We start from the raw sequence: 20,779 nt of genomic DNA, 5'->3' as shown, positions 1-20,779 counted from the left end.
TAGCTCCAGACACCGCCATGCAGGAACAATAGGGGCAATTCTCCTGCAATAGGGGCAGTTCTCATAGAATCATAGAATAATAGGACTGGAAGGGACCTCGAGAGGTCATCGAGTCCAGCCCCCCCCCCCTCAAGGCAGGACCAAGCTCCTCTACACCATCCCTGACAGATGTCTATCTAACCTGTTCTTAAATATCTCCAGAGAGGGAGATTCCACCACCTCCCTTGGCAATTTATTCCAATATTTGACCACCCTGACAGTTAGAAATTTTTTCCTAATGTCCAATCTAAACCTCCCCTGCTGCACTTTAAGCCCATTACTCCTTGTCCTGTCCTCAGAAACCAAGAGGAACAAATTTTCTCCTTCCTCCTTGTGACACCCTTTTAGATATTTGAAAACCGCTATCATGTCCCCCCTTAATCTTCTTTTTTCCAAACTAAACAAGCCCAGTTCATGAAGCCTGGCTTCATAAGTCATGTTCTCTAAACCTTTAATCATTCTTGTCGCTCTTCTCTGTACCCTTTCCAATTTCTCCACATCTTTCTTGAAATGTGGCGCCCAGAACTGGACACAGTACTCCAGCTGAGGCCTAACTAGTGCAGAGTAGAGCGGCAGAATGACTTCACGAGTTTTGCTTACAACACACCTGTTGATACAACCTAGAATCCTATTTGCTTTTTTTGCAACAGCATCACACTGTTGACTCATATTCAACTTGTGGTCCACTATGACCCCTAGATCCCTTTCCGCCATGCTCCTTCCTAGACAGTCGCTTCCCATCTTGTATGTATGGAACTGATTGTTCCTTCCTAAGTGGAGCACTTTGCATTTCTCTTTATTAAACCTCATCCAGTTTACCTCTGACCATTTCTCTAACTTGCTAAGGTCATTTTGAATTATGTCCCTATCCTCCAAAGAAGTTGCAACCCCACCCAGTTTGGTATCATCTGCAAACTTAATAAGCGTACTCTCTATCCCAATAGCTACATCATTGATGAAGATATTGAACAGTACGGGTCCCAAAACAGATCCTTGCGGAACTCCACTTGTTATCCCTTTCCAGCAGGATTTAGCACCATTAACAACAACTCTCTGACTACGGTTATCCAGCCAATTATGCACCCACCTTATCGTGGCCATATCTAAGTTATATTTGCCTAGTTTATCAATAAGAATATCATGCGAGACTGTATCAAATGCCTTACTAAAGTCTAGGTATATGACATCCACCGCTTCTCCCTTATCCACAAGGGTCGTTATCCTATCAAAGAAAACTATCAGATTAGTTTGGCATGACTTGTTCTTCACAAACCCATGCTGGCTATTCCCTATCACTTTATTACCTTCCAAGTGTTTGCATATGATTTCCTTAATTACCTGCTCAATTATCTTCCCTGGGACAGACGTTAAACTGACCTGTCTGTAGTTTCCTGAGTTGTTCTTATTCCCCTTTTTATAGATGGGCACAATATTTGCCCTTTTCCAGTCTTCTGGAATCTCCCGTCTGCCATGATTTTTCAAAAATCATAGCTAAAGGCTCAAACAGGACTGCCAAAAAAAGGGGGCGGGAGGGCAATGTAACTATCCCAGCATCATGGAAATCAAAGGTGAAAACCTCCTTAGCTTCTCCAAACCATCTCTCTGCCAAAACAGGATACTTCCCTATATTACACTGGGTACTGCTTGGCCCAGAGCAATTTTAAAACCAAGGCCCCTTGTCTCTATATTTTCACCCTCATTTAGATTGTGTCCGTCTGTCTTTTTTTCCCTCTGGTCTGCAGAATGCTGTGTGCATACATGCTTGTGTGTAAATGCTAAAAATAATCACCGGTGTGTGGAAAACTTGTGTTTTCTGAAAGCTGTAACACAAACTTCAGCAAAACCTCTGTGCAGACACAAGCCTGTGTGCAAAAAGATCAAACCACAACTGGCTATAATGATGGATGGGCATATGAGCTATTGCAAAAGGCACAAACTGGACCAGACTTGCTGGCAGCTGGGTCACAGTTGAAAGAGAAGAAAGGCAGGAACTGTGTCTAGCACAATGAGATCCAGGTCCACAACAGAGATCCTAGACCATATGATAATACAAATATATAATAAAAGGAGTAAGTTGTGCCTCCCCCCCCCATGACTACAGAATAGAAGTGGGTCCTAGTAAAAAGTAGGCAGTGAGATTTTTCAAACCATCTGTTACTTGTGGTTCTCACAATACATTACAGTGAGAAATAAATGCAGACAGGCCTGTTTGAATGTGTCAATATATGTTTTTAAACAATTGTAACTAATTTAAATGAATTGCATTCTCTACATTATTGGTGCATCAGGTAAGAGTGTCTTAAGAGATGGAAGGCTTTTTCTCTCTCCTGGAAGCATTTTAGCTCCTTAACTAAAATTGTATTTACAGTACTGCTTTTTCTAAATCAAGCTATAGGTTTGACTTTGCTGGGCCCTTTTTTGGCTTTTTTTCTTTAATAGGTACATTATATTTCAGAGTCAGGACCTACCAAAACCTTTCTAAAACTAGGCTGATAGCAGAATAAAGAAGGAGAAACAATGATGTCTGAGGGTGCACCTATACAACACTGTAAACACTGGAGCTAGGGGGACACCAGTCACCCAAGGCTTGAGCATCTATACTGATTGTTAACCCTAAATTAAGATTTTTCTGGACTTGAACCTGGGACTCTATGTGGAATAGTGGGGGTGCTGTCTGCTCTATAAGTCAGGGTCCCCCTGCGCTTTGATGTGTGATTCCCACTGACTCACCCAAATGTGTATTAACCCAGACACCTGGGCTAAGCCTGAGGAGATAACAGAGGATTCCCAGGGGAGAGAAAAAGGGAGGGTATGTCTACACTACCCCCCCAGTTCGAACTAGGGGAGGTAATGTAGTCATACGGAGTTGCAAATGAAGCCCGGGATTTGAATTTCCCGGGCTTCATTTGCATAAAGCTGGCCGGCGCCATTTTTAAATGCCGGCTAGGTCGGACCCCGTGCATGGGGTCCGACCTAGCCGGCATTTAAAAATGGCGCTGGCCGGCTTTATGCAAATGAAGCCCGGGAAATTCAAATCCCGGGCTTCATTTGCAACTCCGTATGACTACATTATCCCCCCAAGTTCGAACTAGGGGGGTAGTGTAGACATACCCGGAGAGAGGTGGAGACCAACAGGAGGCTTCAGGAGAAGGGTCAGTTGATGGCTGGGAAACAGGAGGGAGTGAGCCTAAACTGAGGGCTGAAGGCCTAGGGGGGGTGATGGACCCTCCCCTAACCCAAGGGATCTGAGGCATCCTGGCCCTGACTTCTGTAGCAATATCACATCTATGCTGTGCTGTATCCTGGAAGAGCAATAAACTCTCTTTATTCTCTGGCTGGCAAAGACTGTTCTTGCTGCTACGGGGCTGCAGGATTTGGGGAAACTCAGACTTGGCATCATACTCTATTATACACACTGCCGCACACAGACCTCAGCCATAGCCCAGACTCCCCTACACCTTCCTGCAATGTGACCACTGTAGACCTTTGATGGTAGGAACACTTGACTGTCCACATTACTGGTTTCCAGACATGTGAAAACCCCAACACAGCCTGCCAAGGAGTCATTTTGGTCTGCACACTACCAAAGCCAGTGACATGGCAAAGCATATTTTCAACAACTTATCTTGTTTGTGCTTTCTCTCCTGTGTCAGGAAATGGGCAGAGCTGCCATGAACATTTTGGTGGTGACAGAACAGCAGAAGGAGAACTTAGGCATGGTAGACTTTAGCTGACTGATGCCTCCTATAACATTCAGTATAGCTGTTGACACCCCCACCCCCAAACACTGGTGCTTCTGGTGCAGGGCCAAAGGCACAGATTGGTGGGGTCACATAGTCATGCAGACTATCCATTGACCAACAATGGATCCAGAACTTTTGCATGAAGAAAGCTACATTTCTGGAGCTTTGAGAGTCCCAACCCTCCAGCAAAAAGACATGTATGAGAGAATCCTTGCCTGTCCTAAAAGAGATTGCTATTGCTGTTGCTGTATGAAAGCTGTACCCAAGACAGTCCATTGCAAACCCATTTGGTGTGGGGAAGTTGATGGTGGGTAAAGTAGTGGCAGAGGTTTGTGAGGTAATCAGCCCTTTCAGAGAATGTTTATGAATGTCATTGTGAGATGCCCTGGAAAAATGCAATAATTATTTGCTAATTGGTCTGATCCCACCAAATTACATTGTCATAAATCAAGTTACTATCCCCACCATTATTCTGGGGAACCCTGGCTTTATCAAACCATGGCTTGATTTCAGAGGCCTGGCAAAAGACTAATTATACTCTCAGACAGTGCAGAATGGTTGTTGAATGTGCTTTAGACAGATCATAGATGTCTACGGATACATTTAGATGGCAGCATTATTAATGCTGTTCACATTACTGTGCTTTGTGCTTCCACATTACAGACTTGCCTGGTCCATGAAAAAAGGAGGCATAGTACCCCTATGAACTTACTTGTTGTGGTGGAGGCAGGGATGAGACTCATAAAAAGGGCCATTCTGAGTTAGACCAAAGGTTTTTCTAGCCTAGGGTTCAGTGTTCTGATAGTGTTCAGTGCCAGAAGAAATGAACTGAACCGGTAATCATGAAATGATCCATCTCCTGTTGACTATTCCTAGCTTCGGGTAAAAAGAGTTAGGGACACCATCTCAGCCCATCCTTGCTAACAGCTAAGGCCCCACCACATTCATGGTCCACCCTGGCCAGCCTCACTCATAAGACCTCAAAATGAATGAATTTCATTATTTCAGATGTATTATGGTGTTGTAATTGTAGGAGTCATGGCCCAAAAAATTGGGAGGGGGGTAGAGGGAGCAGTGACAAGGCTACTGGAGTGGGGCTTGCAGTGCCACTATCCCCAGAGCTGAGCAGTTGGAGAGCAGCGGCTTCTGTCCGGGAGCCTAGCCCTGAAGGCACATCTGTCAGCAGCACTACAAAGAAGCAGAGATGGCACAGTATGGCATTGCCACCACTACAACCATGTCACTCCTTGCAGAGCTAAGCCCTCAGCCAGCAGCTGCCACTTTCTGGATGCTTAGCCCAGCAGGCAGTATAAACAGACTCACTGACTGTGTTACATCATCTAATTTTTCAGATGTGGAATATAAATAAATTGAAGCAAATGTTTTTAATGGCAAATAATATAATAATGCATCATTAGTATTTTTGGTCCTGTCATGTTGTTAATTCTCTGGCAATTAATTTCCTCTGTGGTATATGTACAAAAGTCACACTGACACAGACCATTATTGATCAGAGACAAAAAAATTATTTAGAAACACTTCTCCATTTTCACTCTTCCTTGGTTGCTATGAAGGTGTGCGTAGTGAACCATCTTCTAAATAAATAATCTATACAGTACTTGGATGATATACAGTATATACAAATTGAATATAGATCTATAAAATCAGTCAGTGCAATTAACATACAATAATGAAATGTGCAAAATGTGATTTAATTTTATCATATCAAAACTCTAAACCATCACTATCTAGTATAAATAAATACAAATATAATACATTGATTAGCCAACTAAGCAAGAGAATAAGGCCAATACTGTTATCTTTAGAGGTATAGAAATGATGAATTTATAAAAACACAATGCACTCATGAAAATAGACCAAACTGCTCTTAAACGTCACAGATGCTTTGGATGTCATAAAAAGGTTTTAAGTATTATGGTCCAGTTAGCTTAACTTCCTAGGTGTAGGCACTTTTCAGAAATCTCCAGGGGTAGCACATGTGGTAATGAGTCCCCATTTAAAGAAACCAGTAAATGCAGTTTGTCCATGCATTCCTGTAAAACCCCCTCCGGGTAGCCACTTATATGCAAGTCCAGTGGATTTTGGTGATGCAACATCTGGTCTGCCAGTCCCAGGGAGCAAATGGCCAGAAGGGACGGGGCATAATCGTTAAAAGCATAGTCGGCCATACTAAGTTCGGCCACCCCTTTGGCCAGAGCTTTGGCATTGTATGCCTCCCTGGCATCTTCCTGGCAGGACTCCATACGCACATGGGTGAAGTGCTCCAAGAAGAAGTTGATGGTCGGTGCCCCCAGGTTGAAGTGTAGTTTGTTTAGGATGATGCATTCCAGGTTGCAGAGCTGCTGGCGAGTGAAGACGTCGCAACAAAGGGCTAGGAGCTGCTTCACTCTGGGCGGGTGCACTTCCACCTGCAGGACATGCCAGCACACGCATGACTGCAGTGCAAAGCCACAGAGGCAGGAGAGCAACCCGCGCTTCCATAGAGCAGAAGGTAGCTTTGCGGGAGCACAACGAGACGCGGCCGGCTCCGCATTCGCAGGCCCCGCAGTGCTTAGCGCTGTGCTACCCCTCACAGAGCACAGGGACGCGAGAGAAACCCTGAGCCGCGGGCCTGAAGCCTTCTTACGAAGCAGAGGAACTTGCGCGACTCCAGCAGGGTTGCGCCTGAGCGCTTCTCCCGGGGAGCTCTCGTGCCTGACCAGCTTCGTCACTGAGCTCACTTCACTTCTGACATCCCGGTCATTTGCACTGAGGGGAAATGGGGCCCCGCCGCCCGCGACGCCTGCCCGGTACCTGTTTGCAGGCGATGAGGAGCGAGGTGACCCCCAGCAGCTGGAAGCAGTCGGCAGCCACCGGGGTGGTGGTGAGGAATCGGTCCAGAGTGTTCACCGCCAGGCACAGGGACTCGAAGGAGAAGCCGAAGTGCCGGTGCACAGGGAGCAACCAGCTGATCAACTTACATCGGGCCTCTGCCGTCACCTGCCAGGGAGAGACGCGCTGTAAGCGACCGGCCACCGCTCTGCGCGGCGGGGCTCCGATGCTCCCGACTCCGGACAGCGAAGCCACAGCGCGGAACGAGGTCAGGTGGCCAGGCAGCGCCAGCTGGCGCTACTCTTACTCCCCGCGGCCACGGGCAAACCCTTCATGGCACTGCCACAGCGTTGAGCCAGGAGAAGGCTCTGGGCACACGCGCCGGAGCGAGCTGGGCTGGGGCCCGCACACAAAGCAGAGCGGAGCACTGTCGTGCGCGTCCTGACCCTACAGACTGAACCGCGACGAGCTGGGCGATACGAACGCTAAAGGGCAGCGGAGCGAAGGCGCGGGAGGCTGAGAAGAGGGCCCAGGACCCAGCGCCCCCGAGGGCGCCGCAGCAATGCGCGCTGCGCACAGTGAGAGGGACACCAGGGATTCCGGGCCCGCCCTTTCCAGCCTGCATGGGGGCAGAGCAGGGCACGGAGAGGCGCTGGCCGGGTGGCAGGGAGCGAGTGTCCGTGCGGAGCGGAGACGCGCGGGGAGTGGGCGTGCAGTGCAGTGGCTGGACGTGTCTAGGGAGAGTCGTGTGTACAGCACTATGGACTGAGCGGGGGGCGCTGGGGAGTCCCGGGCTGGGCTCTATGGGGGCCCAGAGCGGGGGCCTTGGGGAGCGCTGCGGCCCGCCGAAGGCGAGGGTGCGCTTGTGCCTGGCCCCTGGCCCCACCCCTGCCCTACCTGCGGCTGCTGGGCCAGCGGCTCGCGCGGGTGGAACTTGCCCTCCAGCCCCTTTCGGAAGCGGTACCAGCTGGCCCCGTACTCGCGGAAGGCCTGTAGCTCCAGCCGGGCGGCGGGCTTGGGGCTGCCGGGGGGGCTGTGCCCCGGGCCGCCGCCCTGAAGCGGCCGCTTCCTCGGACAGGTCGGGCACTTGCTCTTCTTCACCGGCGCCCCGAGGTCGAGGCCGAGGGCCCGAGCCCGCTCCTCGGGGGTGGCGCCGCCCGCCCGCCGACGCTTGCCAGGGGGGCTGCGCGGCCCGCCAGGGCGCTGCTGGCTGAGCGGGCGAGTGACCATGGCGCTGCCCGCTGCGGGCCCGGCCGTGTGAGGCGGCTGCCGCGGCGCTGGCCTATGTAGCAGCCGCCCAGCCCCCGCCTGCTGACATCACTCGCGGAGCTTTCCCGGCTAAAGCCCCGCTCAGCCGGCTCAGCCGCCAGCGCCATAGCCTCCCGGCCCGCGAGCTGAGGCGGGGCCAGGCAGGGGGCGCTCGGGGAACAGCAGCCGCACTAGCGTAGCCGGCACCAGCTCTGGCAGCTTCAGCCCCAGCTGAGCCCCGGGCGCCGCCGGCATCTGCAGGGGCGGGAGGGGGCAGTAATGACAGCGCGTCTGTCAGCCTCTCGGGGAGAGCCGCGCCGGGCACCTCTCAGCCGCCCTTCCGGAAGCACCTGAATCCCCTAGGCCAGGAGTTGCCACGCCGGGACACTGATGGTGGCCCAGGGTGGGAGTGGCCCTTCAGGGATAAGCAGCTGGTGCGTTTCCTTCGGGCGATTGAAGAGCGAAGGACAGCGCGCCACACGAGACCGAGTTGTAACGCCCCTTCCCTCGAGTAGCTAAGATTAGCGCAATAAAAGAGCATAGGCAGCCACGGGAGGGATGAGGCTGTGAAGAGAACTGGGGTTTGTGCCTATAACCGTTCTGTCAGGCCATTTTTCAGGTTCACCTGTTGCCATCCTACACAAGGAGGTCTCCTATTTCAGTTACTTTCTATTACAGATGAGACAGAAGCAATATACAGAATATGAATCTCTAAAAAATATTCTGTATTACCAGTGGTACTTTCCCCTAACACAGCCAGACACCATCTTTGCTTAGGGACCAATTGAAAGGAGAACCACAAATAATGCTCCTGATTCAAGCAGCTGCTATCACCTGTACCAAGATTATGGGATTTGACCACATCTGTGGGCTTGGAAAGTTCTGCAGAAAGAGGGAGTGAATGAATAACTCCCAGAAGAAGGTGAGTGGGAGAGAAAACAGGTCAAGAAAAAAAGAATAAAAAAAGATGATTGCTTTAGGTACCAGAAGAGTGCAGGAAATGGGCCCCCACACTGTGACAAGGCCAAGGGTTTTCCTGCTACCCCTTCACAATAAAATACATTTTCCAAAGAGGCACACTTTTGTTGTACTTAGTTTATGTCTGCAAAATGCTTTATGTAGATCAAAATTGCTGCCCAAGGGCTGAAATAGACCATATAGGAGAAGATCATACAAAGGCTGTCTGTCTACAGGGGGAGCAAGGATAAGAACTGAGCTACATTCATAAGTGCTGTAGTACCCCAGGCCTTGAAATGGTTTCTATTATAACCAGGGTTTATACTATGGTTCAATAGCTCTCAGCACCCAACTATAAAAATTGTTCCAGCATCCCTGGCTAAACTACATGGTAGAAGCTGAAGGTCATTCTAAGCATTCGTCATTTCTGTACCTCTATCCTTAAGTGTAGCAGGTTGATCCCTTTTCTAGTAGATTGTGTTTCCAATAGCTTTTATCAGTAAGATTGCTTATTAGGTTGAATACAACAAATCAGATTATTATATATGGTGGTAGTGGTACAGTATGCCACCCAGGATGTAAAAAAGAGGTAGCTGAGACAGCATCTTTTATTAGCCGTCTGTTGGAGAGAGACAGACAAGCATTAGAGCTTACACAAGTGGCGAAGAGCTCTATTAAAGCTGGTCTCTCATCAACAGAAGTGGATCCAATAAAAGATGGGTAAGTGGATGAGGCAGTATCTCTCTAAACATACTATAGACAGGTAAGTTGATAAGGACCGTCTCCACCCACTGCAGAGGAATTTTAAGTCTCACTACCACTCTCGGACATAAATGGCAAAATTTTACTCTTCACAATCATTATTCTTATTTTTATGTTTTTTTAGCCAAGACATTCAATAGAGGTTAGTCATTTAAAAATAAGACTAATTTACACTTAACATGTTAAAGAAAATGAATTACAACTGGGACACACTGGAGAAAATGGCCAAAGAAACAAAAAATGGAGAACCTTCATTGTTACCCTACACACCAGCGGGCATAATAGGCATTAACTAACTAACTATGCCACATTACAGATAGGTGTGAGAGAAGACATCTTCTTCTGTAATCAGTCTAATGAAATAAATTTATTATTTTAATTTTGTGAGGAAAAACATGATGTAAAAAAGTAAGATGTATATCAAAGCAATCCAAAGTTATTCAGCTAAACGATTTATGATCTTAAACTTTGATCAATGGGATTGTCCATTTAATTATTTTTTTCAAAGGTGGTGTCATGCACAAAAGTTCTGCATATAGGTTTGAAAAACCTTTCTCTGAGGGTAAGATATGAATACATCTAGAAAATAAATAATGATTTTGGCTCCAAATTAAAGATTACAAGTTATATTTTCAATGTATAAGCTATTACTTTGTATAAAAGGCAACTCAATATACCTTAAAGCAGTGAAAGGAAAAAAAACTAGCAGCAGCCAGCTTCTCAAGAAATTCAGAACACTAATAGCCTTTTCACAACCTGGGGAAGTGTAGCTAGAAGGAGAATTGGCTATTTTTACAGAATTCTTGCTGTATTTTTTCCCCTCTTACAGCATGACTTTTGTAAATTGGTGCGGTTACTACCAATGAATGTTTGTTAGATGGCTCAACATATTCTGGTCTATCTTGTAGACTGTGATCTTTCAAGTATACATTGGATTTTTCTCCTTACACTGATGGAAAATACTATTAGCCCCTGGAAGCATTAATCAATATTTACTAAATTAAGAAAACTTCAGCATTAGTCATCTGGCTGTAAATACTGTTTTCAGGCTCAGTGTTAAATGAATCAGAGAAAGGATTTCAAAAGCCTAGTGAAATTCCCAAGCTAAAGACTACTGATCTGGAGTTTGTGGTTTTCAACTCAGAGTGAGCCACACAGGAAAAAAATGACAACGTTCTTAATGAACAAAAATCTGTTTTGTGATCAGTTTTTACATATCTAAACAGGACAAGCTATTTTGTAGAGCAGTTAAAAGCTATTTCATACATATCCAGAACCTGATCTTGAATTTCTAGTACATTAAGGTATTTTTAGTAAACTGAAACAAAGCACATTTGAATTGGTCATGTTCATTTTTATATTGAAGAAAATGGAATTACTACCATCATTTATACATTCAAACAAATGGCACCAAAATTTATTGTAAACATAATACATTATGCTCGTAATTAAAAATAACCTACAAAATTACTTGTCAAATTCATGCAGTTTTTCCAGTTGGTATTCATCACATTTTAAGTTTTTCCCCTATCAATATTGAAGCTTTGAGCTTTGTAGTTTGTTACTGAACATCAGTTTCAGTTGGCATTCTCTGTTTTTATCAGTTCTTTGATGATGTGTAAAATCTTGTCCTCTGGGGATGAAAAAACAGGAGTTAATGGAACAGAACTTAAATTTAACAAAAAAGAAGAGATGCATATGTAGCTCTCAACAGTTTAACAGAGAAAGCTTTAATTAGGGGAGGCTGTATCAGACTCAATATTGAAGGAAGAATGCAACTACCCAAATTCACAGGTAAGAAATTATCCTTATAGACACTAAAGACTGGTATGCTGTATAGTTTGCTAATAAATTGCCTGCATAAGGAAGTTGGAGAAAGACAAGAAAATAGGACTTCCATAGATACATTTTAACATTTCACTGCATTTAGGATTTTATTTCTTGATATTCCTCCAAGGTTTGGATTATGCCCCTTTATCCTTAATTTTTGGGGTTGTCATGTAGTCTATCCCACACTATTTATTGGTAAGTTTATCAGTACATTAGATGCTGTCGTACAGCTGTGGCCCAGCTTTGGAGTATGAGTGGAGTGTGAGAATTCATCTATGCCCATGAGAAAACACTAACAAATGGAAAGTAACCATTATTACTGATACCATTAATGTTCTGATTGTAGACAAGTGAGTCTATGCCAGAGACAATCACATAGGGTTAGTCTACGCTGCATGGCTATTTCGGGATACCTCCTGTATCCTGAAATAGCTACCCTAAATCTATACAAGTTGCCCATTATTTCTAAATATTTTTTTAAACAACAGGTGCGCTATTTTGCCATCCGGGTAAACCTCATTGCATGAAGGATAAGTAGATGCGCCAAATTTCAAAATAAGCGATTTTGAAATAGTTTCAAAATAAGATATGCAATTTGCATAGCGCAAACTGCGTGTCTTATTTCAAGTTTAGGGTGCTTTGTAGCCGCACCCATACAGCCCCAGATTTTTGGGGTGATACCATGGAAGAGACCCAAGTTCATTAATGAACTGATGAGTTACTGTTTCTCAAGGGGAGTTGAATTAGTCGCACCCTGGCTACAATGTGGTCTCTTAAGCAAAGATGAAGTTTATTATCATATTTGTTTAAAGAATTATACACGTGCATTACCAATCTATATGTATCACATGTATAATATATGAATAATATAGCAATAAAATTACCTTCCAGGGACATTTTTGGATTTTCAAGCTTTTTCTTTAAAACAGTCTCAATAAGAACTCTCAGTTGTTTGAAAATTACTGCAATCTTTACAGGGGCCTGTAGACAGTAGATAAGAGAATATTAATATATTTACATTTTTCTCAAAGCAGTTTCATATAAAGAAAACCCAAGATTAAAGTTTACCCATCATTCCAAGAGGCTAAGAACCCAAACCTGCAAACAGTTAAGCACATGTTAAACTTTCATGTTTTCTTAATAATGTCAGTAGGATTAAACATGTATTAAAGTTAAGCACGTGAGGAGTCCCATTGACTTCATTAGGAGCAAGGTATAAAGCAGGGGTGGGCAAAGGACCCTCCACAGGATGGATTTGGCCCATGGCCACCCTGCTGCTTCCTCACCCCCGGCCAATCAGGGCATGGGGGCAAAGGAGCAAGCAAAGTCTTCTCGCCCATGCAAGAGCGCACGGTGGCTAGAGAGAAATGCCAGATGTTTTAAAACAGCTAGTGTGCATCTCTATTTGCCGTGCTCCTTTGGCAGGGTGGTAGAGAAAACTTTGTGCACTCCCTGCCCACAGGCCAATCAGGGCCTGGGGGAGGGAAGTGCATGAAGTCTCTCGCATCTTGTCCCCCACCCTGCCAGGAGCATGCAGAGGCTAGAGACACTCACTGGCTGTTCTAAAATAGTTGTCTTTCTAGACACTGCACGCTCTTGCAGGGGCAAGGAGACTTTACGCTCTCCCCCGCCACTAGGTCCCGATTGGCCTTGGGGGCAGACGGAGCGTGTGAGGTTTCCTCCTGCAGGGCACCTAAAGGGAACCACCAGTTGTTTTAAAACAGCTGGCATTTCTCTCTAGGGGGCAGGAAAGGAAAGGGGAAGACTTCTTGTGCTCCTCCCACTCCAGGCCAATCAGGGTGTGGGTGAAAGCACAAGAAGTCTCCTGTCCTCACTACTTCTGCCCAAGGCTCCTTCTGGGGTGGCCCAAGGCTACCTGAGAAATTTCTGAAGTGGTCCCCTTTCAAAAATTATTGCCCACCCTGGTCTGTAATCTGCAGGCAGTGATATTAAACTAATTCAATGTGGTGACCGGGAATTTAATATCACTGCCTGCAGATTACAGACCAACAGTACACACATATAGAGGGCTCAACGATCATGGCGAAAACCACTCACCAGCCCTGCACCGTGCATGCGCGAGACCCGCACTGCGCATGCGTGGACTGCCAGTAAACAGGGCGACCGGCTGAAATCTACTTGCCACGAGCGAGTAGATAAGCATATTTATTGAGCCCTGCACATATAAATCAGGCAGAAGGACTGAGAAAAATTACAGATTGAATCCTAGGTCTGGCACCCTTGGGAACTGACTGGTGCCAAATCAGAGAATTTGCCAAACCACAGGAAGTCATTATTGTCTAGTAGCATTTCCAACACTTCCACTGATTACTGGACTTTTAGAAGACTTTTAAGGGTAAATTATAGCTAAACAGCAGCACTGAACACTGAGAACCTGCACTGGTGACTGTAAACAAACTTTATGGGACTGAGGGAAACTTTGCCACACTCACTCTAAGTGGACATCCAACTAACTAAAATCATTCTGGATCATGAATGTTGCTAGACCAGAGAGTTCAGGACTAGAGAGGTTCAGCTTGTTCAGACATAACAGACATGGTAGAGATTTGATACCCCTCACCTCCCATACTCAAACTATCACCAACAGGCTTTAAAAAAAAATGTTGACTTGCCCAGGAAAAATGTGGATCTCAAATTGAATTTGCCAATAAGAACACTGATTGTCTCCCATTTCTGTCACACAGCCAGAAAGTTGTGTTATGTGTGTCTCTCAAAAAGAAAGGCTGATCTTAAAAACTCTGTGTCTTAAGTAACAAGTGCATTCAGTCATTAAGTGGTATTTCTTTGTATCAGAATTTGTATCCCCATTCTGTGTTTCAAGGCAGTGGTTCCCAACTGCCAGTCTGTGGACCAGTGCTGGTCCGCAAATGGTTGGCTGCCAGGATGCGACGGCTGCTGGAGCTCAAGCTTGTTGTTTGTGGCGGCTCAGCTCCAGCAACCGTGGTGGCCGATTTTTGCACTGGGACTGAGGTGGCGGCAGGAGGTGGTGGAGCCTTGTCTGGGGAGTGCGGGGATTGGATGCGGTCAAATGGGTGTTGTATGAGGGTGTGATGAGTCACACGGCAAGAAGGAGTTGACATGGGCTGTAAGGGTCAGAGGTTAAATGGTGTTAGGCACTGGGGAGCAAGGGGCTGTGTTGGGGCTAGGCAGACAGGTAACATTTTATTTGCATATTAGCATATTCATCATCTGTATAATAAATATGCAAATATGCAAACAAACTGTTACCGGTCCACCAAAAGTTTGTGAATGGGTTTGCTGGTCTGTGGTATAAAAAAGGTTGGGAACTATTGCTTTTAGGGCATGCTTACACAAAATTAGCAACATGCACTCTTCCTGGAATGGAGCAGGTGGTGCAAATGAACAGATAGAAGAAAAAAAATATAACCCATTTGACACTAGGTGGACAACTCCCATATTTCTTCTGTTATTTGACAGCATTTATCAAGACATGAAAACTGGACACCTGCTCTATTTTCAGCCTCAGATTAATTGCATTCAGAAAATGTGTTTAGATTTTCTTGTTTCAAAAGACAGAGCGAATGAGTGTTTGTTTTAAATCTTAAATATCTGTCATTTCACAGCTTTCACAATCATGAGACAAAAAACTTATCTAAGATGTAAATCAATGATATTACTCAAGGGTTTAAAATTAAGCAGGTGCCTACATGTTTACAGGATTAGGAACTCTGACTTAAAATGTTCCAAATTAATACATTTTCAAATACGATACTTACTGAAAACAGATATATCCTAAATTAAGTAAATGTGAGTGTTTCCAATAATATCTTATAATACTTCACTCCTTCTTCATCAAGAAAGGCAAACATTCTTTTTTAAAAATAGCATACTATTAAATTACTCTTGCTATCTCTTGGAAGCACATGGTTTCCAGTGGTCTTGGTACAAAATTCCCATTATTTCCTTAATAAAAAATATTTCAGGTACAAAATGCACAGCCATTTAAAGGCATAAAAATAAGCAGAATCCATGTGTACCTGAAAATGGATCCAGCCGTCAACAGACAGGAGGCGTTCACGGTGCTGAACTTCTATGTCCCCACCAAAAAGTAAAACCGGAAAGGGGGAAATTAAAGTAGTCTCTCTCAAGTACACCTTGGAATATCTTATCTGCATAGAAATGCACACAAACAAAAGCATTTAAAAGCTACAACAGTTAACTGGAATACTACTTTCATGAAGTAATCAATTTTTTTTCCTGAGACCTTATTACCTTATCCTACCTATATTAATAACTGTGAAAGAATGTAAGCTATGCCTGATTATCTTCCCTATACTTTGTGATCTATCTAAAAAGGCTTGTGTCACTGGGAGAAGTTTTCCTTCCGTGATCCTTCAGAGGTGAATTTTAAAAACCACTGGATGAACAGGAAGACCATATTATGTGGTTAATTTTATAAACAGAAGATAATGGTGCCTACAGCAGGTTATACAGCTGAATGTGCACTAACGCTGATAAACAGTATTTTGTTTACATAAAATTTATCAAGTAAAATTTACTGAACAAGTTTTTTTCCCTTGATAATCCCATTCCTACTGATATGCCTGGGCTCCCCTTCTCCAGCCCAATGATTCATGCATGTTGTCTCTTCTCTTTATCTGTGCTTTTAGGCTTGGCAAATCTTACATTTCTTATTAACAAAGCATTCTTTCTCCCTTTCTTTAAATACATTACTTTCAGTAACTATTCCAAACTTATTCTCAAGAGTCTGCCAATTCCCTTTCTAACTGTAGCTGTTACCATACATCTTGCTTTATACTACAAGCTCCTTGGGCAGGGAATGTTGTCTGCTTGGTTTGGAAAGTGCAGTGTATATGTACTACATTAAATATCAACAGGTAGCTTAGCGCACCCTTACAATAAAATGTTCGTTGATATGGCAACACACACTTGAAAATAATTGCTATGATGCTTCACACTGACATAAAACATAGGTCTTCCCAAAAGAGTTGACAGTCCAAAAAGACACCACATATATAAGGGTGTGCAAGTAGGTGGGAAAAGGTGAGCAACAAAATGCAGTTCAGTTGTGAAGTTCAGCATATCTTGGATTTCACAATTTGTGTGTGTATATGTTTTAAGTTTTTGTGGTGTCCAACCATTACTGAAACATTAGCCTATAGTGGCTACTGCTATAGTGAACCAGACACACTCAACCAGCCAAACTGTCACACTGTTCAAGCTAACTAGCCACACTCAACCATCCAAATAGCCACATATGGCTAGTGGCTAGCATGCTGGATGCCACAGTGCTAGTATCTCATCAGGCTTACGAGAGGGCATTTAATGGCTCAAAAAGGCCCTGCTCTGAAGTGTGTTTTAAGGACTTTGAGGTAAGTAGAGACATATAGCACAGTACAAGTCAAAAATGACTATTGCTTTGACTACATTTTACTTTTAATTAAGTCACCAAACAGAAATGATCAACCCTTTAAAAAAATAAACAGTACTATAGACAATACTATAACCCTTTGTGAAAAGTTGACTGATAAAGAGTAGGGTACTTTCATTTTACACTTGTCAGTTTAGTCAGTATTAGATTTACTGGCCTTCATTTCTAGCCAAATTTGTGTGCCTTATTTTGGACCTGGTGCACTTTTTAAAAGCCACACTGATTTCAAGGACAAGGCATTTATGGCTCTTAAGATGAACTGGATGCCCAAGCTCATTATGTTCCATTTAGTAACTGCTTTTAAGATTTTCATCTCATTGCCTCTAAGTAATAAGACAGTGATACAAATACAAGATACTTACCTTCTCTTGATAGAGTAGCCATCCAAAAGTCTGCAAATCTCTATTTACTGAGGAGGGATGCACTTGTGCTTTGCCTTGAGCGGTTTCCACCATGCATGCCAATTTCTCTGTGATATCTACAGACTTTGTATACATTATCTTCCCCAAGTTGTCATACAGCCCTGCAGACAGCACAGCCTTAAGAAGGGCTATTTCCTGAAGAGAAAGGGATTGTGTGGTTCCATTTCCATCCCACCCATGAGGAGTTATAGGTGCTGCAAATCCTGCTGCTCTGACCACCTTTATTAGCTCTTGTTTCACATCCTGAAATTAGTTTTCATCAAAACAGGTACGTTAATAGCTTAATAGTAAAACAATGATTATTAAAAAGGGATACTATCAAGCCACCAGCACACATGGAGACCTCTCCCCAATATTCCTCACAGTAAAGAGAATCATATCTAGAAAAAAATAGTCAGATCTTCAGTGGCCTAGAATTATGGTTGTTTGGATGAGTAACCAAAAGAAAATAAGGCTTCTAGGATTCAGGCACAGAGAATGTGCAGCTGAAAGTGATGAAAGCATGTCTCTGTTCTCCCAGCTATTAGGGAGACAAATTCACAGTAAAAATTGCACACATTTACATTAGACACTCTTCTCCTGAGCTCTAGGAAAGGACTATGTTTTGAAAGGTCAATTTGGGATCACAGAATCATTGAAATGCAGAGCTGTAAGGGACTTTGAGAATTCATCTAGTTCAGGCCCCGATTCTGAGGCAGGATTCATATATACCTAGATCATCCCAGACAGGTGTTGGTCTAATCTGTTTTTTTTTTTTAAGTCCAACAGTGATGGGGATTCCACAACCTCTCTTAGAAAAGATTACTAGTACCTATGATCCTCCCAGTCTGACACTAAAATCCAATTACTTAACAAGGAATTATACAGTCTAACCATGTTCTATTTTATTTACCCTTATTAAGTAATATTTTACTTTACAAGTTTTACTTGGCGTAAAGTGTTGTAGTATGAATTTCCTTAGAACAATTATATGCAAAGAGGTACATCAATGGGGCTTCCCCCCAAAAAGGTGTAAAGGATAGATTTAGAGTAAGAATCTATTCACCCATTCTCAACATTCAATTTGCTCATATTTGTTATCATCTGTATACTAACATGAGTACTGTATATCACTGCTTTAAAGTTATATGCTGAATTTTCTGAAGGAAATTAACAGTCATCCTTCCTGGGCAGAATCACATGGCTTGTATCTTGATATACCTCCAGAGTTAACAGTGAAGTTCTGTTAAGAAAATTCCTTCTGCAGTAAGCTATTTCAGTGCGAAACCCTCCTTCTTGACGAGCCTTTTTCCACCTAGACAAAAAGTCTTGGTTTACTACAGTTACAAAAGTAACACAGATAACTATTTACAAAACAGAAGAGGAATCCAAGTTCAAATACAATGGAGTCTGGAGTAACTGACACCCAGTAATCCGACACTGCGCTTTATCCAACCCTGCAGCTCCCGGGGACAAAGGGTCGGATACAGTGCGGGCCGAGAGAACAGCCCCGCTTGCTGCCCAGTCGCTCTCTAGGAGAAGCTGCTGCTGCCAGGATGCTTCGAGGCAGCAGCAGCAGCAGCAGCAGCTCCTAGAGAGCAAGGGAACAGCTGATGCCACTCCTGCAGGGGACAGGAGCGGCATCAGCTGTTCTCTTGCACTCTAGGAGAAGCTGCTGCTGCTCCTGCCTGGAAGCGTCCTGGCGGCAGCGGCAGCTTCTCCTAGAAAGCAAGGGAACTGCTGATGCCGCTCTTGCGGGGGACGTCCCCTGCAAGAGCGGCATCAGTTGTTCCCTTGCTCTCTAGGAGAAGCTGCTACTGCCGCTCCTGCCTGGAAGCATCGCTGCCGCCTCCCCTTGCTCTCTAGGAGGAGAGGCGGCAGCGATGCTTCCAGGCAGGAGCGGCAGTAGCAGCTTCTCCTAGAGAGCAAGGGAACAGCTGATGCTGCTTTGCGGGGACTTTGTCCCCAACAGGAGCGGCATCAGTTGTTCCCTTGCTCTTTACGGTAGAGTCTTCATCATCCGACATATTCAGTAATCCGACCATGTGTCGGTCCCGTTTAGGTCGGATGATAGGGACTCTACTGTACATAACAAAAATGATAATGACTTATTGATAAAACAGTAACTGGTGTAATCTGGAACAAAGTATGTCTACCAAAGATCAGGAGAGGGCAAGCATTTCACAATATCTAAAATTACATGTTGATGAGTAAACAAAGATTTGTTTTTTCTATAAACAGATATGATTGTATGTTCTTGCAGTTGAAAATAGAATAGCAATGTTTCTGGTTGAAAGTCATAAAGGATGTAACCTTAAATAGGCAGTTGTTGGATTTTTTGTTTATTTTAAAGTAGAGCTCTCTACAAACAGCTACAGGAAAACCTGAAGCATTAGGACACCACCAGCAATACATTTCTGCATTGCTCGATATACGTGGTATTAGAAGGCCAAGTAACTAAACATCTGGGCCATTTATTACTCAAGTAGCATAGTACTTGAGTCACGTTTCTGCTATTCTAAAAGGATAATTACAAAACCATTTAGGAGCATGTATCTAATAGCAATATTTAATGAATGTGTTACTAGAAATCAAACTATACTATTTGCTTTACATTTTAATATTTTAGAAAAGTTTATTTACCCTAAATATGCACTATAAATTGTCAGATGATCTGAGTTTGCCAATGCCAGGGAAGATTTTGCAAGATCCGCTTCATCTTTTCTACCGATTGGTGTAGTAAAAGGGGATTTTTCTGTCATTACAGCAGCTAATGTTGCCTGTAATCAATTGCAAGGTATTACAAAGTTAAAATATAAACAACATCATATAAAGAAAAAATAAAATACAAGGCTACAAGCTTTACCACACTAAAAATCTAGATTTCTCTTTTCAACAAGACTTATCACAGTCTTGCTTCACATTGGGCCGAAAGGACAGAGTGATAGCATTTTATGTCGTATATTACAGTGTCTTCAGTTAATCTTGCACTGTATCTACATAGCACCTTGAAATCTTTCAAAGGATTATCTGAAAACAACGGAGTCTTGCGGCACCTTAAAGACTAAAATATTTATTTGGGCATAAGCTTTTGTAGGCAAAGACCCTACTTCTTTAGATGCACGTGAAAAGTATTATGATAGACTATTATATGACAACAATTCTAAGGATGGACTGAGTCATATAGCAAGACCTGATCAAGTATCATAATAGAATGAAGTACAAACTCTTGTTTCAGAGCTGCTCTTCATGGTAGTTTCTTGATTTAGTAGAATTTTGTAACAGTGATGTTCCTTTTGCACTGTTTCTATATCAAATTACAGTGATACCGAGTGAGGATACTTGAAAATTATTGAAGTAACATATCAGTAGTGAAGAGAGGCTTTTTGATGAAGGGATTGAAAAGCTGGCTAGCTTCACTCCTGGTCTTTAAAATGAGAATTACAGGTTCTTATAGTGAAATAAATATTGAATAGTTGTTTTCAAACTGGAGTATTTTATTATATGAAAGTTTCCCTAAACACAAAACCGAT

General features: G+C 43.7%; 2 protein-coding genes across 4 annotated transcripts in view; both read right to left on the bottom strand.

Annotated features, from left to right (window-relative positions):
* Nucleotides 1-5,475: 5,475 nt before the first annotated feature.
* Nucleotides 5,476-8,219, bottom strand: CCNO (cyclin O). The gene is made up of 3 exons (XM_075932458.2): nucleotides 7,512-8,219; nucleotides 6,597-6,782; nucleotides 5,476-6,211 (listed from the first exon to the last, which is right to left on the bottom strand). Exons 1-3 carry the CDS (start codon nucleotides 7,842-7,844, stop codon nucleotides 5,732-5,734), a joined length of 999 nt encoding a protein of 332 aa, XP_075788573.2. The 5' UTR covers nucleotides 7,845-8,219; the 3' UTR covers nucleotides 5,476-5,731.
* Nucleotides 8,220-10,914: 2,695 nt separating this feature from the next.
* Nucleotides 10,915-20,779, bottom strand: part of DHX29 (DExH-box helicase 29) — a 46,618-nt gene continuing 36,753 nt past the window's right edge. The window contains exons 22-27 of one of the 3 annotated variants that reach the window (XM_006139548.5): nucleotides 19,890-20,026; nucleotides 18,468-18,561; nucleotides 17,208-17,510; nucleotides 15,431-15,562; nucleotides 12,296-12,392; nucleotides 10,915-11,214 (exon numbers count right to left, since the gene is read on the bottom strand). In XM_006139548.5, the coding sequence (XP_006139610.2) occupies nucleotides 11,159-11,214; nucleotides 12,296-12,392; nucleotides 15,431-15,562; nucleotides 17,208-17,510; nucleotides 18,468-18,561; nucleotides 19,890-20,026 (819 nt within the window). In that variant the 3' untranslated portion in view covers nucleotides 10,915-11,158. Of the gene's footprint in view, nucleotides 11,215-12,295; nucleotides 12,393-15,430; nucleotides 15,563-17,207; nucleotides 17,511-18,362; nucleotides 18,562-19,889; nucleotides 20,027-20,779 lie in introns of those variants that run through there. The other 2 variants (XM_014581743.4, XR_001369342.4) reach the window with 2 other exon arrangements.

This window comes from Pelodiscus sinensis, chromosome 6 (assembly GCF_052426305.1).
Source record: "Pelodiscus sinensis isolate ZL-2025 chromosome 6, ASM5242630v1, whole genome shotgun sequence".
NCBI lineage: Eukaryota > Metazoa > Chordata > Testudines > Trionychidae > Pelodiscus > Pelodiscus sinensis.
Note: the sequence above shows the minus strand (reverse complement) of the source record. Positions and strands in the feature narration are given on the sequence as shown.